The following is a 24,140-nucleotide window of genomic DNA, read 5'->3' on the forward strand; positions in this document are numbered from 1 at the left end:
AGGGGGACACAGCCTGGCACCCCTCAGCCCTGCCTACAGCTGGCTCTGCTCGCTGGACCTCAGGGGCAGGGCTGCCTTCTCCAAGGCCCTCCCCGCCGAAGCCTTGAGCCCCGCTGGGCAGCAGCTGCCTGCATCCCGGACCCAGCCCCGAAAATCCTGGGAGACGTAGAAGTACACGAAGGGATCGAAGCAGTTGTTGAAGGCGCCAAGTGCCAGGGCCAGGGTGTACCAGATGTAGGTGACGTTGTGGCACCCCGTGGCCTCCAGCATGTAGTGGATGAAGAGCAGCACGTTGCTAGGGGTGAAGCAGAGGATGAAGACCAGGAGGACCAGGGCCAGGACACGCACCACCTGCCCATAGCGTCTCCCCTTGGCCAGCAGCCGTGCCAGGATGCAGCTGTAGGAGATAGTCATGAGCACAAAGGGCAAGCCAAAGCCAAGCCCTACCAGGGAGAGGAAGTAGTAGACAAGGAACATGTGCTTATCCTTTCTTAGGACATCGTGGCACGTTGTGATGTTCAGGCTCAAGATATGACTTGTCTGGGGGTGCAAAAGCAGAGGGCTCATGCCCAGCCCCACCACCAGCCAGATGCCCACACAGATGCCCGCCTTGCCCCACATCCAACTGGAGCCCTTCCACAGGAATGGGTGCACCACAGAGATGTAGCGCTCCAGGCCAATGCAGGTGAGGAATAGGATGGAGCTGTACATGTTCCCATAGAAGGCGGCCACCATGGTACGGCACAGGTAGTCCCCAAAGAGCCAGTGATTGCCCAAGAGGTGGTAGGAGATCTTGAAGGGCAGCAGGAGGACAAAGAGCAGGTCGGCACTGGCCAGGTTGAGCAGGAAGAGGGTGCTGGAACATCTCCTGAAGTTGGTCACCAGGACCCAGCAGGCCAGAGCGTTGGCTGGCAGCCCCACAAGCAGCACCACGGAGTAGACAGCAGGGAGGAGGCGGGTGGTGAGGGTGCTGTTGAGAAAAGCTTCCACAGAGGCGCTGGGGCACGTGGCTTCTTCTTGGGGAGTGAGGGGGATCAAGACTCGCCCTTTGTCACGCACTGCAGGGGACACAAGGCATCAGGCTTGGCCGAGAGCCCCCTCCCACTGCCCCTTCCCCCTCGGGACCACACAGGAGCTGTCACCCCTCCCTGCAGAGCTGCCAGCAAATGCAGGACCTGGCATTCCCCTGCCTCATGGCAGGGGCAGCTCAGGACATGAGAGCCCTTCACATCCTGCCGCCCTCGCCGCGTGGAGCCGTGCCACATCCTGCGCCGTCCACGCCGCTGGACCTGCGCCGCCACCATGGTGGTGCCAGCCCAGCCGGGCCACCCTGTCCACAGGCTCTGCTCCAGACAGGCTCTGCTCTCGCATGCCACTGTGGGGACACGCGGCTCTGCGGACATCCCTTTTCCTACCGAGCCCAGCACAACAGGTCCCTTGCAACCCAACAGGATCGAAAGGGCAGACAGGAAACCCACGCCAGGACAGGGTTGGGATGTGGCCACCCATGCCAGGATGGGAGATGTTCTCCCATCGGGGCTCCTGCCTCCTCCTCCTCCGAGCCAGCCCCCCCGGCTCAGCCCCCCACCGCTGCCAGGGCTGCGCACACCTCCCCATCTTCCTGCGGTTGGACGCTTTTCACTGCACACTCAGAACAAAAGCGAAGAACAGGAAGGTCCCGGGACACCAGACAAACAACTCCCGATCAAATCCTTTTCTGGCTTGCTCAAAAAACGCAGCCAAGTTCTGCTCCCTTGTGCGTCACCCCCAGCTCCAAAAGCTCCATCCAGGTTGTTCCCGGGATGCCCAGCCCCGGGGGGCCCCGAGGGGCCCCAGTTACATCCAACAGGTTTCCCACGACCTCTGCCACCTCTCTGCATCCAGGGGATGGGAAATTCAGGTTACGAGAGCAGTAACCTGATTTTTGCTGCTGGAAGGGGAAGGGGTGGCAGGGTTTCAGATCTTCACTTAGGTTTTCAACATGGACACCCAGGGAAGGCAGCAGAGCAGTGCCCTGAGCTTTCACTGTGACACCCAGCTATCCCTTCCAAGTGTCACAGGACGCAATGTTGGGGTGTCGCAGCAAAGCCTCCCTGCCCTGCCCCATCACCCCCCCAGACCCACCAAGGCACTTACTTGGAGAGAATTGGGTGGCCGAGCTGAGGCAGGCAAAGCCAAGCAGGAGGGTGACACAGACAGCAGCAGAGCCGGGTGAAGGCACCGGCCGGGACATGTCTGTGGGGTGGCCTCTGCGGAAGCTGGGTCTGCACAAATGCCACAGGCAGGGCTGGCCCCACTCTGCGTCACTGTGGCAGGACAGGCACCAGCCCCCTCCCCGCTGGCAGCCTTCCTCTTTCTCCTCCACGTCCCCCTCCCTTACTGCCACCCAAGTGCATGCTGGGTGGCCCGTGGTCTATTTTCCCAGCTCCCTCCTGCAGCAGAGGAGCCATGGAGGGGCCAAACAGACCTTGTGACACAGCCCTAGCCCAGCCTTGCACACTGACAGGGATCAGGGGAATCAGGATATGTGCCCCTGCCCCAAAAATGTCAGGGAGAGAGCAAGAAGGGGACAATAAGGGACAGCAGGGAGAACCACAAGCTCTGCAGGAACTACAGACAGAGAAAAAGCAGGACAGAAAGAGAAGTGAGATCTGAAGGGGATGGGAGGGGGAAGGTAGGGGGACAGAGGGACAGAGGGATGGAGGGACTGGACGACAGATGGGGCAAGGACTGGCTGGGGAGCCCTCGTGGCTCCAGGTGCCCCCCACCAAATGCCACTGCTTAGCATCACACCTGTGGCCCCATGGCAGGGTCCTGCCAAGCCAGGGGCTCTGCGTCCTCCATGTCATGTGGGACTCCCATGTGTCCCTGTGCCTGGGGGCTGAGGCCCCACTGCCCCACATGACCCCATACCCCTGACCAGTGCACCCCACATCTCCCTGTGCCCCAGAACCAGTGCCCTAGCACCCCACATGTCACCATGTCCCAGGGCCAGCATGTCTTCACACACAAGGACTTGGTCCCCAAGTTTTCTGGTGTCCCCGTGCCCCAGCACTCCCCATGTCCCCATGTCCCTGTCTCCTTGTCTCCCCATCTCCCTGTCTCCCCATGTCCCCATCCCCTTGTCTCCCTGTCTCCCTGTGTCCCTGTCCCCCTGTTTTCCCGTGTCCCTGTCTCCCCATGTCCCCGTCTCCCCGTTTGCCCGTGTCCCCATTTCTCCATGTCCCCATCTCCCCGTGTCCCCGTGTCCCCATATCCCTGTGCCCCCGTGTCCCCATGTCCCCGTCTCCCCGTGCCCCCGTGTCCCCATGTCCCCGTCTCCCCGTGCCCCCATGTTCTCGTCTCGCCGTGCCCGTGTCCCAGCGCTCCAGCGGGCCGTGCAGCACGGACCACTAGGCGGCGCGCGGGGTACAGCGGCGGGCGTGGCTTGCCTGGCGCGGTGGGCGGTGCTTATCGACGCGAGGCTTGCCTGGGAAAAGGGGCGGGCCGGGGCGGGCGATGCTTGTCGGGGGGCGATGCTTGCCGGGGGCGGGTGAACAGGGAGAGGGCGGGGCCGTGCGGAGGGCGGGGCGGGGCGGGGCCGGGCCCTCCTGGCAGTTCCGGGCTCCGCACGCGCGGGGCAGCGGCGGGGACCGGACAGCGGGGACCGGCAGCGGTGCCGGGGGGGCGCAGCGATGCAGCCACCGCCGCGCAAGGTGAGCGTGGGCCGGGGAGGCACTGGGGCGGGTCCCGGCAGCGGGACGAGCGATCTGGACCAGGAAAATGGGACCGGGTCGTCCACTGGTGCCGACGGACCAGGGCCGGGTCCTGCAGCGGGGATCAGGAGTCTCCCCCGGCGGCCCTGGACCGGGGCTGGGGAAGCGGGGCCGCGGCTGGGCGGTTGCCACCGGCACCTGCAGTAGCAGCCGGGGAGGTGGGGTAGTGGGGACCGGGACCGGCGGGGGCAGCGCGCTCCCCCCTCATCCCAGCCCGGCCGCAGCCGCAGCGGTCCCCGGGCACTGAGCGGTGCCGTCCCGCAGGTGAAGCTCACCCAGGAGGTGCGAGTCCACCTTCTTGAGCAGCTCTCAGGCCTGCAGGGCAAGCAGCAGCGGGACGCCGAGCTGCTGGAGGACATCAGGTAGGGTCCCCACGCGTGTGTCCCCCCCCACGAGCTGAGACCAGACAGTTCATCCCATGCGTGGGACAGGGGCCAGCTTGCCAGGCACAGCTCACCTTGAGCCTGCTGCGTCAAGGTCGTGGGTTTCATCACCCACTGGGGTGGCCAGATGGGGACATCCCAGTGCAGGGGGTGATGGTGACAGCGGCCTGCCCCTGCCCCCCTTGCATGAGTCCTTGCCTGCCTCGCGTGCCCTCTCCCCGCAGGTCCTACAGCAAGCAGAGGGCTGCCATCGACAGGGAGTACGGGCAGGTAAGGAGGTGCTGCTTTTTTTGCACCGAAGGCCCCGGGGAGGCATGAGCACTGAGCCCCGTCCTTCCCACGCGGGGTGTTTCAAAGCATGGCATGGCCCCCCCCATACAGGCAATGGGCAGTGTTGGAAATTATCCAAGCAAAGCTGGGCTTAGCTGCTCTGTGCCAGCCACAGAGGCTGGTGGCGGATGGCCTCAGCATTTTCCCTGCTGGGGGGAACTGACCACGTTAGGGCACCCGCTGGGGTGCTTTGCTGAGCACAGCATGGCCCGAAACTCGGGTATTTTGGCAGCCCGGAGGGAAGACCTTGCAGGAGGACGAAACCGCCCGGCTCTGCTGTTTGCTGGGTCATCACAGGGCTCTGCTCTTAAATGTTAGAGCCTGATTTTGCTCCGTGAGATGTCCCCACAGCATCCCTTGGGGACACCCTGCAGCAGAGATGCATCCCTCTTTCCTGCAGCTGCGCACCATGCCACCCCACTCCCTCTTCCCCCCAAGGCTGGGGGGAAACAGTCCCTCCAGGGTTGGGGTCATGCTGTGCTTGGCTTTGCTGGGGGCTCCTCTATTCTGCCTCTGCAGCTGGTGTCCCTCGTTGCTGTGCCCTTGCCGGTCCTCTGTCCCAAAAGCCTCAGTGGGGGCGTCCTCTCTTGGTGGTGGCTGCTCCCCAGAAAGGTTTTCCTGCAGGGGAGAGTGATGGGGTCCCTGCTGACACTGAGCCACTGTGGGGGGTGGGGGTGTGTGTCCCCTGCTCTGGGGACACCCATGGGGTGGGCAGCCAGTGTGAGGGAGCCCAGTTTCGGCCCTGGAGCAGGATGGCGGGGTGCTGGTGTCCCCAGTAGGGTTGGGGAGTGCTGGTGATGATGGGTCTGTCCGCAGGCACTGCAGAGGCTGGCAAGCCAATTCGTGAAGCGAGACTGGCAGCGGGGCCGCAGCGAAGCCAGTGACTCGAGGTGGGCTGGGGACTGGGCTGGGGACAAGGGGCTGGGGCTGGCTGCGCCTGCCTGTGGCTCTCCCAGCTGGGAGATGCTTAATGCCAACCAGGATTCAGGTGTCCCGGGGATGCAGCCCTGGGTGGGATGTCTCCAAGGATGTGGCACCCGACTCGGAGGGCATTGCAGGGGCTGGGGGTGCTGGCTGTCCTGCCAGGCATCCCCAAAAGCTGGCAGGGAGGCAGGAGAGTACCCTGCCCTGTCTTAACACCCACACCTGCAGAAGCACGGTTGCCGTCTGGAAGGGCGTCATCGAGGGGACCGCACACGCTGGGCAGATCCGTGTCACTGCCTCGGAGAGCTACCGTGCCCTCGCTGCGGAGGCTGCCCGGACCACCCGCCTCTCCAAGGAGCAGATGCTCAAGAAGGTACTGGGGCGAGGCATGTCACCCGTGCCCGGGCGGTGGGGACAGCTGTCCCCCCCAGCTGACACTCCCTGCAGGGCATCGAGCGGCTGCAGAAGGCACAAGCGGAGTTGCTGGAGACGGTGAAGGAGCTGGACAAGGCCAAGAAGCAGTTCACCCACCTCCAGCGGAGCAGCAAGGTGGCCAAGGACAAGGCAGCCGACATGGAGGCTCGGTGAGCGGAGGGGACGGCAGAGGGGGGCTGCCATGGCCATGGGGTGGTCTCACATCCCCACCCTCCATCCTCACCAGGCTCCGGAAGAGCGACCGGAGGATATTTCACACCAAGGCCAGCCTGCAAAAACTCAGCGCCAAGGTCAGCAGCGCGGAGGGCTGGCAGGGTCCCCAAGTACAGGGATGTGGGGGGACACAGGTTGGTGGCCCCCACCACATCACCATGCCCTGCCCTCTCCATCCCCACAGTTCTCAGCACGGTTGGCCGAGCACTCGAGGCAGCTTGCAGGGGTGCAGAACGAGTATGGCTTCGCCCTGGTGTCTGCCACTGCCCACCTGGAGCATTACCGGCAGGTAGAGCTACCTGCCGCCATGCAGGTAGGAGCTACTCGGACCCCCCTGCATCCCCTCCCTGGGGTCACGCAAGAAGCATCTCCCCTGTGCCGCTGCGAGGGCATGCAGCAGGGAGGATCTTACTAGTGCGGGCACAAGGCTGGCTGCCCTGGGGAGTCAGGGATGCTCCCCGTGGGGATGCAGGCAGTGCCACTTTCCCCCAGGCACTGGATGGTGACCTCTATGAGCGGCTGCGGGAGCACCTGTCAGCAGCCAGCCGGACAGAGGTGGAGACCTGCCAGGCCACGCGGGACTGGTTCCAGGGCATTGTGGAGGCATCTGCACAGGTAACGGCACCCATCCCAGGAGTCAGGGGAGGCAGGAGGGGACAGGTGAGCCCCCTGGTCCCATGCTGCTCCCCTGCTGCAGGTGTGCCGGGAGCAGGACCTCCTCCTCTTCCTGCAGGACCACGCTGCCTTTGCCCTGGCCCCCGAGCAGAGCTTCCAGCTCGCCGGGGTGGAGGAGGTAGGTGACGCGGGGGGGACACATTACAGCAGGGCGGGGAGGGTGTCTTCACAGCCAGGCTCTTCTCAGCCGCCCTGTCCTCACCCAGGTGTGCCTGCTGCCGATGGGGGACGATGGGGCCAGCCTGGAGAAGGAGGCACGGCGCTGGGCCACGCGGGTGGCTCGGGACCACAAAAACAAGGCGCACAGTGAGGAGGTGGGTGCTGTCCTTCCCATGAAGCACAGGGGGGCTCAAGGAGGGGCTTCTTCTGCCCCCCCAACCCCCCCAGCTCCCACCACCCTGCTGACCTGTGGGTGCCCACCCAGATGCTGCAGCGGCTGGAGACCAGGCGGCAGCAGGTCCCAGAGGCAGAGGCGGCCACCATGGAGCGGCAGATGGAAGAAGCGAAGGAAAACATCCGGAAGGCAGAGGTGGGTCCTCCAAGCAGGAGGCTCGGGGTGGCCTTGAGGTCTGTCACCCCCAGGGGTGGGGGATGCAGGGATGGGGAGGTGTGGTGGTTGGGGATGCAACACTGGGAATGCTCAGCCACTGTGGCAAACCAAGCTAGGGACCAGGGGCAACAGGGCTGGCTGGGCTGTCCCTCCACCCCATAGGTGTCCCCTTAAGCATTGACAATATCCCCCCCGGCTCCCCCAGGTCAGCCGGGTGAAGGCAGAGGCACGGCTGACACTGCTGCGGGCAGCAGGGCTGGACGTGGACACTTGGCTGGCAGGGGCCATGGTGGGGGCAGGCAAGGAGGCACCCGCAGGGCTGGATCCTGCTGAGTTCGATGACTACGAGGACAGTGACGAGCCGGATGAGGATGATGAGCCCAGCCCCGCTGCCCACACCTACCCCTACACCTGCCGGGTAATCTTCGGGTACCAGGTACAGCCACAAGTGCCTGCCGCTCACCCTGCCTTCCCGGGGCTGGCACCCCCAGCCTCCCTGCCACTTTGTCCCCTGCAGGGCTGCCAGGCGGATGAGCTGTCCATCACCCAGGGCGAGGAGCTGGAGGTCATCGAGGATGGTGATGTGGAGGAGTGGGTGAAGGTGGGAGAGGGCTGAGCCCCCCCTCCAGGCTGGGGGGGGACACATTTTGGAGGTCCCCAGGGCTGTCCATGCCCCAGGGACTGGGACAGTCACGCAGTTTCTGCCCCTTCAGGCTCGGAACAAGGTGGGCCAGGTTGGTTACGTCCCTGAAAAGTACCTGCTGTCCCTGGGTCGTGAGTCAGGGGCTGGGGCTGGCACCCCAGGACTCTCTGCCCTGCACCACCAGCTCTCCAGCATCATGGCCGCAGAGCTGGTACTGGAGCCTGGAGGTGGGTGCCGGGGTCTCACCTTCCCTGGGGAGGGGGACAGATGTGCAGGGCTGATAGCCAGGGGGTGCTGAGCCCCTTCAGCAGCACCAGGGAATGCTGAGCCCCCCACACCATCCTCCCTGCAGCCTGGCTGGTGCGAGCCCTGTACGACTATGAGGGGCAGAGCCCCGAGGAGCTGAGCTTCCCCGAGGGGGCCATCATCCGGGTGCTACCCCGCGCCCCTGACGAGGTGGACGACGGCTTCTGGACAGGCGACTTCAACGGCCGCGTTGGTGTCTTCCCCTCCCTGGTGGTGGAGGAGCTCACTGGGGGCCAGGGGGCAGCCGGGCAGGTTGGTGGTGGGAGGGTCACCACATCCCCTCTGCATGCAGGAGCCCCCATCTTGTGCTATGGCTGCTGTTCCCACCTTTCTTGGCTCTGTCTTCGCAGGAGCTGCCATCACCGTCTCCACCACCCTTCTCCCCTCCCGGCCTTGTGCCCAGGACCAGCCTGGCCCCCAGCCTCTCTCCCAAAACGCCGCTGCGAGGCGAGTGCCGGGCGGGGGCTGGGAAAGGGGCTGGGGAGGCATGCAGAGACTTGGGCTCAGCTGCCAGGCCCTTCCAGGTTGCAGGCAGGATGGCACGGGCAGCGGGCAGAGCTCTCCAAACCTGGCAGCCACCTGCCTCCAGCCGGTAAGCCCCATCACAGCAATGCTGTGCCCCTCCAAACCTGCCCCCAGCCCTCCTGTAACAGGGGACAGTGCCACCCTTGTGCTTTGGGGGGTCTGGAGGGGGGCGAGAAGCCTTGGTGTGTCAGCACAGCATCTCCTCTCCTCTCCCCGCAGCTCCGCGTGCCCCCACCACCGCCCGGCAGAGCCCCTGAGCCTGACCCCGAGCTGCACTTCAGCTGACCCTGTGGGTGCCCCTGTCCCTCCCTGCTCCCCAAAAAGCTTCGCCCAAGTGAACTGCCGCACCCCCACGGGCTGCTGTCCCAGCAGCAGGGGCTGGTGCTGCCCTGAGCCCCGAGCTGGTCTCTCTGGGGGCCACATCCTGCCCAGCGCCATTTGCATTCCTATAGAGCACAGGGCATCCTGGCAGCCCCTTTATTGGGGTGCTCAGTGCCATGGCCATGCCCCATCTCACCCAGCCTTCTGCCTGGCATCACCCGTGCATCCCCAGTGCAGCCCTGGTTTCCCAGGGGGCTCAGCCCCGGGGCCTGCCTGCCCCCTGGACACCTCCCCGCAGGCAGGAGTGGGCAGGTGGGGGCTGTGCCCCAATAAAGCCACTTGGTTAAGGTTCAGCAGCTTTAATGGTTTTAGCTTGTCTATGTACAGTGCAGTTACACACCAAGGGCTGCCTGCTGGCCTGGCCAGGGTGCGATCTTGCCCCCCGGGACAGGCTCTGGCCCCTTCTGTGCCAGGATGGGGTTGGAGGCTTCTCTCTCTGCCAGCATCTCCTGGGGACCTGCAGGGTCCCTTGCTGGTGCAGGATTTGTGCCTGTGACCGCTCTGCATGGTGGGGTGCCCGGGGGGCTGTGCTCTGCCGTGGACGTGCCAGGTGGGGGGGGGGGGGTGCTGCCCTCAGCCCCGGGGGGACTTGAGCCGCTGCCTCTGTCCCTGCCCCTCGTTGCAGCCCCCTCTGATGCATCCTTCCCCCAGCACTGGAGGGCTGTGGGGACTGGGTGGGCAGCAGGGACTGGGTGCTGTCCTGCCCCTGCCAGGCCCAGGGGTCCACCAGGGGGGGTCTCCAGGGCAGGTGCAGTGGGTGGGAGTTGGGTACCTATTGCCAATGGGATGAGGTCTGGTGCCAAGTGCGGTTAACTGTAACGTCGGCGCATCACTCCGGCCATGCCAAGCGCGTAGCTGCTCGCCCAGGGCCGGCTGCCCCGTGGTCCCCCCACAGCAGAGCCCTCAGCCCGGCATGGGGACCAGGGGCCACGCGCCTCCCATCCATGCTCCAGCCAGGAGCGGAGAGGAGCTGCAGGGAGAGGGCCAGGATGGGGCTCATCCCCACGGCTGTGGCATCCCCCGCCAGCCGCAACCAGGCTGTCCTGGTCCCGTGTCTGCCCAGAGCTGGCACAGCTGCCCACTGGCATCACTGCCTGTGGCTGGGCATGTGGGCAAGATGACCTGCCCGTGCAGAACCCAATACATTGGGAACCGACCATCCTGGAGAAGAGGTTCACTCTCTCTCCATCACCAGGCTCTGCCCCACCAGGGCAGGGACACTGCCAGTGCCTTTCCACCCCACATCACCCCAGGGGCTGGGGACAAGAACTTACGTCACACAGTTGCTCCTTGGTCCTGCACCACGGTGCTGGGCTCCTGTGGGATGGAGGAGGGATGTGGATGTCAGCGCTCCTGTGGGAGAGGGGTGCTGGGGTGGGGGGCCGGGTCTCCGTTGGCCACAGCGTTAACCCATGGGCCAGTGGGCAGAACCCCACTGAGGCTCCAGGAGCTGACTACATCCTGAGCACCGTCTCTCTGCCCTTCCCCATCACCTGCAGGACATGTTGAGCAGCAGCTAACAATCCTCATGGTGGCCCTGGCTGGGACCTAGGGGATAAGGGAGTGTCCGAGTGGTGCCAGGGCTTGGTGATAAACATCCCAATGAGGTCCCATCACCGTTCTCCTGGGACCCCGTGTCATGGAGCACAGCAAAGCAACACGCCAAAGTCTGGTGCAGGGTCCAAGGCAAGAGCCTGGCACCATAGAGGGGACAGATTAAGAGGAAAAAAATCACTGTGTCCCTAGGCTTGCCCTATACGTAACTGCTTCCCTGGTGATCAGAGGGACCACAGCCATTGCCCAAGGCATAGTGGGCCACAGGAGGAAGGAGGACCTGCTGCCACCTTTCCAGGTCTCTGGAGAAGGGCTACAGCCCATCAGCTCTGTCCTGCATGGCTGCCTTGGGCTGCCCTTCTCCTCAAAATGGCTCAAACCTTCCAGCCTGGCCACCAAAAAGCAGAGGGCAACAATAAACACAGCAGGTTCCTGCTTTTTCCTTAGCCTACGTTCAGCTAGGCACCTTTCCCTGGCCTCTCCCACGCTGACCCAGTTCTGCCCTATCCCACCTCCCTGCCAAGGGCTGCTGGCATGTGCCATGCCCAGCCCATAGAGCTCCAGCAGAGCCAGCTTCAGGGAATGTCCCTGGCTTTGAAGCACACCGGGATTTTTACCTGGACAGTTTGCTTCCTTTTTCTTCCAAGGGCTTTGCCACATATGCCCCAGTGCCAGTTTTGTGGGGTGAGCCAAAGCCAGCTCTTGGGGCTGCTTGATGCGGGCAGCCCCAGTGGGGTGACATCGCACCAGGTGCCCTCCCTCAGCCCTCTTCCATGAAAATTGTCTTTTCCTAACTGCAGAACCATGGGTGAGCGAGTGAGTGAACACGTTGAGTGTCTGCTACCACCACCAACAGCTCAGTGGTAACAGCCCAGAGGCAGTGGCAGGGAGCAAATCCCCTAAATTGGGGGCCATCGATGGCCAAGCAGTGTCGTCGCCAGTGCTGCCCTGGAGCTTTCTAGCACGTCCAGCAAGGTGGTCGGGTGGGAAGTTTGGGAGATATCAGGGTGCTGGGAGCTCCAGGCAGGGTGGGCTGTCCTCCTCTCCGAGCACAGCCAGCACCAGCCCCTCTGGAGCAGGGAAGAACAACCAAGAAATGACCAGTTGGCTTCACCATTTCCTGGCCTTCAAGGCAAGAAAGGCTCCTAGAGACATCTGTCCCTGCCTGTATGTTGCTGGCTACGTTGAGCCCCAGCACTGCAGTGAGGCTACAGTTTTGGAGAGACCAAGCTATGTACAGTGTCAGAGGTCCCCCAGGTCAAGAGAAAGTGATCCCAATGGATGTCCCCAAAGAGCCCAACCACAAAGAAAAATGCATCCCTTGCCCGAGGGGCAGGTGGCAGCAGGTCTGCAGCATCCCCTGTGCAAGTCAACCAGTGACCTCCCTTTTCCCCTGCAGTGCAGGTACCAGCAGGGTGGGAACTCTTATGGTGATTCTGCATGCCCCAGATACTAGAAAACAGATGGGAAAATGCAATCAAAAAAGGTAAGCAGAAACAGAGTAGGCAGGACAGGGCAGGCCCCATGCCACAGTCAGCCTGGCGCAAGCCTTGGCTCACCTGTCCCCACTGCACAGCTCATGTCACTGTGCTTGGGCTGGTTGATCTTGTCAGCAGCAGGACTTGGGGTGCTGTGCCACAACTGTTCAAACCCTCCAGCCCAGGGGACCACACTGGGACAAGGAAGAAGTAGAACCTACCTGCTTCCCCATGTCCTGCATTCCAGGCTGTTTTCTGCTGCTCTCATCTCTTCCCAACTCATCAGCCTGTTCGTGCAGACTCAGGCTCCCGTGAATATCCGACACTTCATCTGCTGACCCCAGTCCAGGCTCCTCCAGGCAGATGCTGGCTCCTTCCTGCACCAGCTCTCCTGGGATGCTGGGACTTGACCCTCCCAGCACCCGATGGCTCAGGAGCTTCCTCTGGCAGCTCACACTCCTGGGAGCAGTGCCAGCATCCTGCAGCGAGCCTGCCACACTGGACCCCTTGCCCGCCCGCCTGCTGTCACGAGTGCCGGAGCTGGCTGGTGTGTTCGGGGCTGGGGTGGTGGAGCGGCTCTGCTCCCCACCCTTGCTGCTCTGGGGACCCTTCTGGACAGCTCCGTTCTGCAGACCACCCGTAGGGACAGTCCCATTGTGAGCCCACTCCTGCTGGAGCCGGTCGCTGCTGTGCTCCAGCTCCTCTGTGCTCAGCTCCCGGCTGCCGTCGGGCAGGGGACCATCCTGCTGCTCGTGGAAAGTGGGTTTCTTCCCGATGTGTGTGACACGAAACCTGGAATGGGGGCAGGATGGATCAAAATCCCTTCCCTCCTGTAAAGGGACTTGAAGGGATCAAAATCCCTTCCCTCCCAGCTGTATTTCCAGCTTGCCTGCACCTCCAGCCTTGGTTCTCATCTCTTTGTCATGGACTGGTGCTGATCTCCAGCCTTTCAGACCCATTCAAAACCACTGATCCCCACTCTAGCCATGCCCCCACTGACTTAACCCCTTTTTTCCCTTCATTTTTGGCAAAACAAACAGAAAGAGAAGGATGAAAAGGTCAATCCAGATGTTGGCTGGTGCAGACCCTGTCAGTCTGTCCTCCACACAGCAAGATGGGTCGCAGCTCTTAGAAATGCTCCAAGATGCAACCAGGATGAGCAGGAGCTTGTACAGAAACTCAGGTGTTGATTCAGAAGGTGAAATGCAACCAGTCTGAGGCTGGTGAGGAAGGGACAGCCGTGCAGAGCCATGTGGATGTTGCGCCCAGCGACCAGCTGCCATCAGGGGAACAAGAGCCAGAGTTTTTGGCAGGTGGTGCACCCTAAGTGAAGGCAGGGACAAGGTTTTGGTAGGGCAAGCTATATTTGGGTAGAGGGATCAAAAGCCAGGAGGAGTTGTTTGGCTAAAATCTGCCAGAGCACCTTGTGCGCCATCCCCTGGAGTGATGGATGATACCTAGGTGGTTCACCAAGGCTCCACCATGTACCAGGTAACAGCTCAGAGCTCCAGGGTAGGCAGGAGAACAACTGCAGAAGTTGGTCTGACACCCACAAAGGGTGCATTTATAATCGAAGGTGATGCAATATTGCACCTGTGGAGAAGAGAGAAGTTAGGGATCTACCATAATTTGGGGATTTGTGAGGGGTAACGCATAGGCAAAGCCTAAAAGTCTGAATTGCAAGTAAGCTGGTTGTGACTAATGCTGTGATTCCTCTTTGTAAGCAATGCAAGCCACTGCTGGACCAGCAGATGGGAAATCTCTTCCACGGTGAGCTGGTGTCCACCAGCCAAAGAATGCAGATCCCACCACAGAGACTTCATGCAGCCCATGACTCACCCAGCAACCGCTCTCGCTGCGCTTGAGTCACACATGAAGAAGCTGCAGATGGCCCTGGCTCTGCTGAGGTTCAGCTGCGATTTCAGCAGCAAAGTTCAAGCACTGCTGGGGTTGAAAGAAGAACAAGACCCAAAGGTCAAGCAAATGGCAGTATGGCCATCCTGAAGGAAGAAGCTAAGAAGAAAGGTCCAAGAGATAAGAACAGATCCCAGATGAGAAGCCAGAGATGAAGGAGACTGCTGCCAGACTGAGGATTGGGCTACAGTCTGTGGACAATACAGACCCCTCAGCATTGCAGTCAGAAGTGCTGCTCATGACTGGAAGGGTCAAGAAGAGAAGTGCTCCAGCTCTGGACGAGGTACCCACAGGACTGCTCAGGTCAGGCCAAGCAGCGGCAAATGTGACCTTTCAGGTCTATCCAGATATTTGGAGACATGACACCAGCACTGCGATTCGGGAAGACCAGAGAACATTCCAGTCTCAAAGAGGGACGGGGAGGAGGCACGAGAGGCAGGATCATTTCTTGGTAATGCTATCAAGCAATGTCAGCCTGGAAGAGCCAGGAACAGATTCAAAGGAGCAGGCAGGGTTTGGACTGGAGGGGGCACAAGAGGTAATGTAACCAACCTCTGGATCGTGAGGGGAAAGGCAGGAGAGCATTGGCTGCCTGCCTAGTCAGCATCACTAAGGCATTTGATTCAATAGGACGTGACATACTGCAGCTGATCGGGCTAAGGATGGAGGGTCAGATGCAGATGCTTTGGTGGACGAACTCTGCCACTGACAACTGGTTTAGGGAAAGCCCTAAGACAGCTGGTAAAGCTGGTAAATAATATGAGAGTACAGATCATATAGCCCTGATTACCTCCAAAATATGGACTAATTTAGGTGGGAAAAGCCCTTGGGAGGTCTCCAGGCCAACCCTCTGCTCGAAACTGGGCCACCTCCCACCCTCAATCAGGTTGCTCAGGACCCCATCCAGTCAAGTTTTGGAAATCTCCAAGGATGGAGATCCCTCCACTCCTCTGAGTCCTGTCCCAGGGCTGCACCATTCTCAGGGTGTTAGTTTATCCTTAAGTCTTATCCAGATTTCTCTTGTTGCAACTTGTGGCCATTGTCTCTTGCTATTCCCTGTGCACCTCTGAGAATAGTCCAGCTCCATCTTCATTTAAACTCCCCCCACACCTTTGAGTAGTTTTAGAGAGCAATTAGATCCCCGCCTTAGACTTCTCCAGGCTAAACAAACCCCATTCCCTCAGCAGCTCCTCACATGCCACGTGCTCCAGCCCCTGATGATCTTGGTGGACCTCCACTAATTTCACTCCTCCTAGCAATGAGCCTGTGCATACCAGCTGGGGACCAGACTCAGTCAATGAGCTGTAGGTAATAGGGAAGGGGGATGGACTCTCAATCACTGTGTCCAAAACAAAAACAATAGCAAAAAAAAGAGAGGAACAAGACCTGAGGATTGCAACAGAAGAGCTGGGTAAAGGAGCATTTGTATGTAGGATCAGTCATGAATCGAGGTACTCTGTGCAATGAGGATATTCACAGTAAATAAGACACAGCAAGGGCAGTCCCAGAAAAGTCATCTGGGATCTGAAAGAGTAAAAGGGCCAGCTTGGAAACAAGAACCAGAATTTGGAGGTAGTTTTGTACCTCACAGGCACATAGGCCCCTTAGCAGTTGGACCTCACACCAAGGAGATTCAGTTAGTGGAAACTTTTAAAATATAACCTTGGAGAAATGTAATGACTGTCCTGTGGAGAAGGCTGATGTGACACGGGATATTAAGTATAAGGAGAAGAAACCAGTATTTGAGGGAAAGTGCCTTTAGGAAAGAAGACTACCTTCTCCAGCACTCAGAGGTGAGTGAAAGGAGACTGGGAAGATCATGGGCAAAGGACACAGAGGAGTGGATGGAGCTGGGTACCAGCCAGAGAATGAGATTAGCCATGAATATGCAATTGTGCAGAGATCTGGCTTACCAAACACCACCCCTTAAACCAAGGACAGCTGACAGCAAAGGGCAAAGAGGAAGCCAGAAGCTGTTGGTCTCCAGAAGGTGTCATCTTAGCTGGAGTTCAGCATGAGGAGGTCTGGCATGTCTCTCCCCTTTACCAGCTCCCCATAAAGCCCCCAGTTCACCTCCCTACTGAGACTCCTAGCTGTGATGGTGGAAGAACCCACAACTCCGATGCCCGCTCTGGCTGAACATCACCATGAAAGGACTCTCTCTCTGGACCACAACATGGAGCTTCATCAAGGCTTAGGCCCTGAATGAAGACCTGCTGCAGGATCTGAGCACAGCAGAGCTTTGTGCCTCACCAGTGTGGCCAGCCGGGGACCAGCAGTTGCTTGTCACCCTGCCCCGGTCACCATGGTGGTACAGAGCTGAGCCCTGGAAGACCTTGCTAAAGGTCTTGTGCCTGCTTTCTGCTAGGGAATGGGGCAACCTGGGCAAGCCTGCAGATTGTACTAAAGGTTACTGACTAGACAGAGACCACAGGCAGCTCAGGAAGTCCCTTGAGGTGAGACCAGGTGGGGACTGGAAGAGTATTTGTGGGAAGTATTGGGTACACTCCCCTATTCTTATATTCCTCCCATGGCATCTAATTATAGTCATCATTGGAGGTAATGACCTGGAGTAGCATAGCCACTCTTTCATTCTGGAGGTGGTGGTCGGTAACACACACCTGGGACCTGCTGTTACCTCCTCCCCCTCCTAGTGAGATCCCTAAAACTGGGGTCACTGCCCCTGTTGAGCAGCAACAGCCCTGCTCGCACGTAGCTGGGAAAGCCAGCTTTGAAAGGACGTGGATTTGGGGCTCTGCCCAGCACTGAGTCAGCAGGACAAGCCAGGCTTGAGTCACCTTCCCAGAGAAGGAGGGAAGCCACCAGTGCATCACGGCCTGCCACATACCACAGGCATTTCCAGGTGCAGAAGGCACCTGAGTCCTCAGGACTCCCAGCTGCAGAGCTACTACTGGGGCATCTAAAGAGGGAAGAGCAAGAGGGTGCCTGGCGTGGGGCAACTGGGGAAGGGGAAGGGAACAGGGGAACTGAGAAGACTCTCCGCAATGCTTGGTCCATCAGAGCAGATGGCCCATGTCTGGCAAAGCTCATTTAAGTACCTGCCCACTGAGAAGACGGTGGTCTCTCCAGGATGCATCCTGCCTTTGCCATCCTTGGACCGTCCTTGCCGATGCAGTGGGTGCCTCTTCCTCTTGCTGCAGTGGATGCAGGGGGCCTGCGTGGAGCCCAGATGCACTGTGTGGTGATGTGGTGGGCCCCCGTCCTGGCTGTTACGGTGAGGACAAAGGCTGCAATAGGAGAAGGACATGACAGGTCGTGTTATCTGGAGGAGTCTTCCCAAACTTGGTGCAGCCTCACTGCGGCAAGCCCTGAGAAGCAGCAGCTCTGGAGGGGACCTCCTGTGAGGACTGGAATGAGAAGTGATATTACACTTGACAGTGGGGTGAAGCACTCATCGCAGCCCTCGGGGGAGCAGGACTTCTTGTTGGGAAGATGCTTTATAACAAGCTGGAAAGGGGCTAGCTGCAAGAGTCTGCAGACTAAGGTGATACCCAAAGGCTGCTTCTCCCTTAAACTGCAAGAGCCGCAAGCTGGTATAGGCTTCCCTCACCTGGGCACTGGCACTGGGATGTCCCCTTCATTGTCCCCCAGCATCTCCTTGAGGGCCTCCGCATTTGCTGAAGAGAGGAAAAAGGGAATGTGTCAGCCAAAGCAGTGAGCAAGTCTCCAGGCCAGCCCTAGGAAATGCTCACCTTCATTTTGGATTATGCATCTCACAATCTTTTCCACAGTGTCCTCATTCAGCTCCTCCTCTTCATCTGAAAGGAGAAAATGTGGCACTGAGTGCTGGGATTCGGACACTCAGCTCACCAGTCCCTCCCAGGAGCAGCCACGTTGACAGAGAGGTCAGAGAAGCCTTGTGTCCCCCATCATGCTGGGAAGCCTCTGGGGAACACCAGATCCCTCACCCTGGAAAAGAAATGGCTAAAACAGCAGCCATGTGCGCAGGGAGAGCGGGGTTGTGTTGCTCCTTCAGAACTGGGGAACATCACGTGAAATGAGTGGGAAGCAGGTTCAAAACAAGTTGAAAGAGAAGGCTCCTCGTGGGGACAGTCCAGCCCTGGAGCCCCTGGGTGCAGGATGCTGCAGGTGCTAAAAGTCTCCAAGGGTAAATGGGACAAGTTCACAGAAAAGAAACCTGGGGGCCTGTTAAATATGGAGAAACCATCTCTGATGGAGAAAGCCCCAGAGCTACACACTGTTAGAAGCTTAAAAGTCTGCTGGGGAAACTTGGCTCGGTGTCTGCTCCATCGTAGTATTCATCCCCAGCATTCATCACAACCTGCATCTGGCCACTGTTGGAGACAAGAGGCTTGGCTGGCTGGACCTTCAGCCCGGTCTGCAGTGTTGTATGTTCCCGTGAGCAGGTCAGAGTTGTGGCCTGGTAGGCAGTTGCCTCAAAGAGCATGGTCAAGGGCTGCCGCTGCACTCCTGGAAGGCCACAGAGATGTTCCCTGGGCTGTGGCAACTCCAGTAGGCAAAGAAAATCCCAGAAGGTTCAGACATTGTCTCCATGTCATGTGCGGCCAAGTCACTGAATCCAAGGACTCCTGGAAGCTCCCACTGCATCCGTGGGCAAGCTGAGGGAGCCATGTTTCTCTCCCATGCATGAGAAGCGTCAGCGGGAGGTGCTGACCCTCCTGAGCGCTGCTGATGGCATAGGGAAGCCAGAGGAGTTATGTAGCACCATTTGGCTGTTTTCAGGCAAGGAAGCAGCCGGAGGAACATGTCCTCTCCATTTCAGCAGAGTCTCATGAAAACACTAAATGACAGAGCTTGCTTGGACTGAGCTCTGGCTTGCACCCACGCTCAATGCTGCAGTGACTTCGCAATCCTACTACCCAAGAGCCACTTACAATGGCCTGAAGCAATGGAAAAACCCCTAAAGGTCCCCTTCCAGCATGGGGCAGAGATCCCAAGGAAACACCCCTATTCCTCTGGCCTGCATGAGCACAACAGGGAGAAGAAGAGCACATAACTGATAGCAAACACCCTGCTGGCCCCATGCCGGACCTCCTAAAGCCAAAGGGGCAGAGGGACAGCTCATGCCCTGGCTGGGGATGCTTTCCTTGTAGGCAACATGGATTATAATTCAGGTGCTGGGGATTCAGCAGGTCCTGGCTGTTGATCAAAATTATCTTTTGATGATAACACCACTTTGGGAAGGGCCAGATGCTGGCTCCCACCTCCCTGGCACTACCAGCCTTCGCCAGCCTGCAGAGCCGGCAGATCAGAGGGCTCTCCGAGCCACACACTCTAGATCCCTGGGGAACGCCGTGCTGCTTTCGCCACCCCATCCCTTTTTTCCAACCCAGTGGCACGTGATGGGTAACCCTCCCACCCTCAGCCCACATCCCAGAAGCGTGTTTAAGGAGCATCAGTCCATGCCAGTGAAAGGCAGCGCCCGAGCCCCCACTGAGCCCCCATCACCCCAGCACTCACTGGCCTGGAGCTCCGCCAGCACATCTTTGTTATCTGGGTCAAGCTCGTCCCGGAAAGTCCGGCACCGGTAACCCTTCTTCTTCAGGACATGGCAGATTAGGAAGCCCACCAGCCCCATGATGAAGAAGATGAGGACGAGGAGGAAGACCATAGACAGGCTGTGCTGGGGGTCTGCCTCCCCATTGTCGGTGCTGTTCTGGTCTGACATGCGGATCTAGGAGAAGGGGGAAGGTGGATCAGAGACCCTGGTGCTCACCCCCCTCCAGGCTCTCCGTGCCCATCCTCCTCCTCCTCCTCCCGTCCGCCTTGGGCAAGAGCCAGCTCCTGGCTTGGGGTGGGCTGCCAAGGGCTCATCTCTCTCACCACCAGGTCCATCGAGGCAGGGGACCCGCGGAGGAGAAGGCAGGCTGGAGGTGGCTCGGCGCGGTCTCCCAAGGACACCGCCGCCCAACACGCACCCGGCAAGAGGCATCCCAAGGGCAGCGGTGGCAGCATCCCTGCAGGCCCGCCCGGCCCCGGGCTGCGGCGCTCCCCCGTCCCTTGCAGGCGGCTTCCCAAGGGCACCGGCCTCCCCCGGGCTCTGCAGAGGGCGGCATCGCCCCGCTCACCCTTGCGGGGGGATGAGCATCCTCACCGCGCCGTGCCAGCCCGATCCCCCCGCATCCCTCGCTACTCACGGCCGAGGGCCTCCGCCGGCAAAGGCAAAGGCAGGGCAGGCAGGGAGCCGCGGCAGCCGGGCTGGCAGAGGGCCGAGCCGGCCGGCAGCTCCCGCATCGTCCGCCCGCAGAACCGAGCTCACTCCCTCCGCCCCGTCTCCCTTGGGCTTTCCCGTCTCCCTTCCCGGGGGCTCAACGCTCGACCGGCCGCTCTCCGGCTCTGCTTCCCGGCGCAGGCAGGGTCTCCCCCAGCCGGCCCCCGTCCCCACTGCAGCGGTACCTGGGCCTGCGGTCCTCCGCAGCGCTCTCCTCTTCACCTTCACCTGCCTCCTAGCAACCCCGCATCCCCGCAGCTGGGGACCACGGCGAGCATCCTCCGGCCCCCCGGCTCCCGGCTGCCTTCCTTCCTCGGGAAGGAGCCAAGCTGCTTCTGGCTGCTGCGGCAGCCTGCCGCTGTCTGCCAGCAAGAGCACCCGCCTGTCCCAACCCCAGAAAAATCTCTCCAAAGTGGTTTCGGCAGATGAAGGTGCAGAGAGAAGCTCAGGGAAGCACCAGCAGCTGCAGCAGGGAGCAAGCAGGAGTGCTGTTCAGGGAAGTCGGTGCTGGCAAGCTGCTGCCCGCCCCGGAGTGAATAACCTCGCCTGAATGCAAGCCAGCCCCTATTTCCCCTGGCACCCTCCTTTCCGAAGTTCTTGGCAATTTTTAGAGCACTGAGCCATGGCAATGGGAGGACAGAGGTGTGGAAGTGGGTCTCAGCAAGACCAGGACCGTTCCCACACCAGCGTGTGCAGAGGGAGAGGGGTGCAGACACCTGCACCATGATCACAGCACCAAGGAGATAGTGGAAAAGGAGCCCCAGAAGACCCCGCAGCCCAACACCCTGTGTCAGGCCAACTGCCTCTCCCTCCTGGCTGAAAAAGGGATGCATAAGCCATTCAAAATCTCCAGCCGTGGCAGTCCTGTGACCTCCTTCTCCATCTCCGCCACATTATCCTCCCTCTGGGAGGCTTCACCCAACGCTCCTTTGCTACTGCAAATTAGGCTTGCTCCTCTCAGTCTTTCACCCAGTGGCCAGTCCTCCATCCAGGTCTTGAAAAGCACAGGCAACCCTTGGAATCCCTCCCACCCCATCTCTACTAACTAAGTGTCTATAAATACTCATTTGTGGGAATTATCCCACCACACTCCATGTTGCCGTGAGGCAACCTGCAACTCCTCCAGGCTTTCAACTAAGTGATGATGAGGGCTCCTGCCCCTCTCTGCAAGTGACCAAGAGTCAACTCTCAGGAGCCCAGGAGCCTACTCCATCACCGTGACTTCAGGAGGTCACCACATCACAGGTGCCACCCATCTGTCTGCTCTCCTGGCAGGAAGACAGGCCCTAAAATGGATCAACTATGGCAAGAAAAGGCCATGGCAGCAAGACTTACTGCTCCTGCCATGCATTCCTAGGGCTGCAGGAGAGCAGAGGTCTCCTAATGCTGGACCAACAAGCTGCAACATCATGCGAGTCTCAGCTGATCAAGACGTTAAAGGCAGTTTACTCCTTGCCCTTGTTTCTTTCAAAAGGGGGACCTCGCAGGTCTGGGTTCCTGCGGAGCCCCAAGGGGATGCAGTCATGGTGAGCTTATTCCCATTTTCCTCATGCCCACGTGCGCTGTCCTGCACAATAAATTGCTCTTTCTCTTCCCGGCCATTCCCGGCCATTCCCGCCCACCCGACACATTGCTGCACCCTACCCTGCCTTCCACCCTTCAGCCTTGCTAGGCAAAACGAGCCCAAGTTGCTCAGCCCTCCCTGCTTCGAGGGAAGATTCGGATTTTCCCATGACCTCTGGTGTTTCCACATTCCAAGCATTTCCACAACCCGGGGAGCACAGGATGGGGAGAGGGAGGACGGCACAGCAGCCCGCCTGGGGACAAATCCTGGCCCTGTGTGGGGTGAACTGGGATGAGGAGAGGGCTCCGCTACTGTCAAGATGCTCCCACCTGGCTCCACAGCTGGGTTGTCCCAGCTGATCACATTTCTCCTCCCGATGCTCCCCCGAGGCATCGCGTGCCCCAATCTCCATCCTGCTTCCACCACCCTGGCCTCAGCATCCCTCCAGGCTGCTCCATCCTCATGCTGCTGCGGGACCCTGTTAGCGCTTTTATGGCCAGACCATGAGCCTTGTCCCACACAGCGCCTCGCAGGTGACCTGAGAAAGACACCAAAACTCCTCTCTGCCCCAAGACCAGCCAGCATAGCAGGCATGAATCCACGCAACCGAGCTCTCCCTCCCAAACAGGCTGGCCATGTCCATCCCAGCCAGTGGGGACAGTCCCTGCGTGAGGCGAAGCCCCACACCATGCCAAGGAGGTGTGAACACGGCTGTGGGCTAGATGCTCGTGGCATATCCAGAGGCTGGACTCTGCATCCTCTGTCCCCTTCTGCCCCCATCCCAGCTCCTGTCCCCATCCTGTGCAACCCCACCAGCCAAGGCAGCACAAGCTGAGACACAACGCCAATCCAGCCACAGCTCTGGGACAGGCAGCTGCCCACTTGCTGCCTGCTCGCTCCACTCACCACCACCATCCTCCTGCCCTTCCTCTTCAGGTCACCCACTCAGCGGTCCCTGGTGGGTGCAGGTATGAATCCTGGAGGGACCCCTGGAGGCTTCGGTGCCTCTCATGACATTGCCTGGAAGCCCTTAAATTTTAAGCTGTTGGGCCAAGAGGTGGCCGGGGAGGGAGGGGACAAAGCAACTGAGCAGAGGGTGGAGGGACAGCACTGTCCCCCCTTGCCCTGTCCTGCAGCTGGCTTCAGTCCTAGCGTATCACCACGTTACCTCGTCTGCTCTCTTTCCCGTTCCTCCTCCGCAGCCATTACAACAGACATCACCCCGCAAACAACGCGCATGCACCCGTTCTGGGGATCATCCACCCTGGCCCCGCTGGTTGTCCACGTGGCAGCTAAATGGGCCATGTTGCCCGACTCTAGCAATCCCGCGTGCAGGATCCTCCTGGGGTCTCCACTATGATGCTCAGCCCAAAAATTGCCATCATCTCTGCAAAAATGCTATATCCCATCGGGTCAAACATCTTCCTGAATCTTAAGCTCTTATTTAAGTTTTTCAAACATCCCCAGCAAGCTAATGGCCTTTAAACCACAGCGTGTTTTTGCTCTCTGAGCACAAAGAGCATCTAAAAATATCCCTCTCTGATGCTTTCTTTGCATCGCTCCAAGACCTGTGAAGATGCCGACCAGCGACCAGCTTCCAGAGAGCAAGCTCAGCCAGCAAAGCAAATCCCACTGGGGGCAGGGACGCATTTCTCCTTTCCTTGCCCCTCTCCCCCAGCCAGGTGGCTCAGCCGTGCCGCTCGGGTGGCTTGGTGGCCCCAGCCATATGCTATCTGGTGTTAGCACCTTGCAGAGCAGTGACCAGGTGATTGTCATGCTGAGTGAGCAGCCCCCACCGAGACGTCAGTGTGCTCCACACGTTTGCTGCTACACCCTTGTTGTTCAGCCCATTTAAAGTCTATTTATTAGGTGCTGGGCTCAGTGCTCACTGTGCCAGGGATCACAGCTCTGAGCATCCCTGACCACAGCTGTGCCCTGTGGGGTCACAGCCAGAGGGTCCTGGCATCCCCTGGAGCATCCTTGCTCCATGCTTGGGAGCTGGCATCCTAAAGTGAAACACGCACGAGGAGCAGCATGGAGGGAGCAGCATCCCCACAGTAAGTGGCAGAGCCAGCCCGAAGCATCATTTAATAATCCCACTATTTAATCACACCTTGACACACGTTCTCGCACCTGCTTGTGACCAGCACAGCACCCAAAATCCCATGCCATCCCACCATTGCCTTGCTGCCCCGCCAGCCTCACTCCACGCACTCCGGGCAATGCACGCATACAGCTCCCTTTGCTGCACGCCAAGGGGTTTCCCTCCCTTATATTTATTACCCAGCATCAAAAT

The 24,140-nt window shown here is 59.9% G+C and overlaps 3 protein-coding genes across 3 annotated transcripts; 1 reads left to right on the plus strand and 2 right to left on the minus strand.

Moving 5' to 3' along the window:
• Positions 1 to 11: 11 nt before the first annotated feature.
• Positions 12 to 2,233, minus strand: LOC142413918 (proteinase-activated receptor 3-like). Its single transcript, XM_075510631.1, has 2 exons — positions 2,137 to 2,233; positions 12 to 1,058 (listed from the first exon to the last, which is right to left on the minus strand). The coding sequence occupies exons 1-2, from the start codon at positions 2,231 to 2,233 to the stop codon at positions 34 to 36; spliced, it is 1,122 nt and encodes a 373-aa protein (XP_075366746.1). The 3' UTR covers positions 12 to 33.
• Positions 2,234 to 3,585: 1,352 nt separating this feature from the next.
• Positions 3,586 to 9,164, plus strand: FCHSD1 (FCH and double SH3 domains 1). Its single transcript, XM_075510105.1, has 19 exons — positions 3,586 to 3,695; positions 4,020 to 4,117; positions 4,363 to 4,408; positions 5,285 to 5,358; positions 5,621 to 5,765; positions 5,840 to 5,976; positions 6,054 to 6,117; positions 6,225 to 6,353; positions 6,533 to 6,655; positions 6,738 to 6,833; positions 6,922 to 7,029; positions 7,140 to 7,244; positions 7,471 to 7,701; positions 7,783 to 7,866; positions 7,979 to 8,135; positions 8,261 to 8,466; positions 8,565 to 8,661; positions 8,739 to 8,806; positions 8,959 to 9,164. Exons 1-19 carry the CDS (start codon positions 3,675 to 3,677, stop codon positions 9,022 to 9,024), a joined length of 2,055 nt encoding a protein of 684 aa, XP_075366220.1. The 5' UTR covers positions 3,586 to 3,674; the 3' UTR covers positions 9,025 to 9,164.
• Positions 9,165 to 10,395: 1,231 nt separating this feature from the next.
• RELL2 (RELT like 2) lies at positions 10,396 to 19,737 on the minus strand. Its single transcript, XM_075510353.1, has 6 exons — positions 19,530 to 19,737; positions 17,780 to 17,845; positions 17,638 to 17,704; positions 17,126 to 17,314; positions 12,374 to 12,944; positions 10,396 to 10,437 (listed from the first exon to the last, which is right to left on the minus strand). Exons 1-6 carry the CDS (start codon positions 19,735 to 19,737, stop codon positions 10,396 to 10,398), a joined length of 1,143 nt encoding a protein of 380 aa, XP_075366468.1.
• Positions 19,738 to 24,140: the final 4,403 nt, after the last annotated feature.

This window comes from Mycteria americana, chromosome 8 (genome assembly GCF_035582795.1).
Source record: "Mycteria americana isolate JAX WOST 10 ecotype Jacksonville Zoo and Gardens chromosome 8, USCA_MyAme_1.0, whole genome shotgun sequence".
In the NCBI taxonomy this organism is placed as follows: Eukaryota; Metazoa; Chordata; class Aves; order Ciconiiformes; family Ciconiidae; genus Mycteria; species Mycteria americana.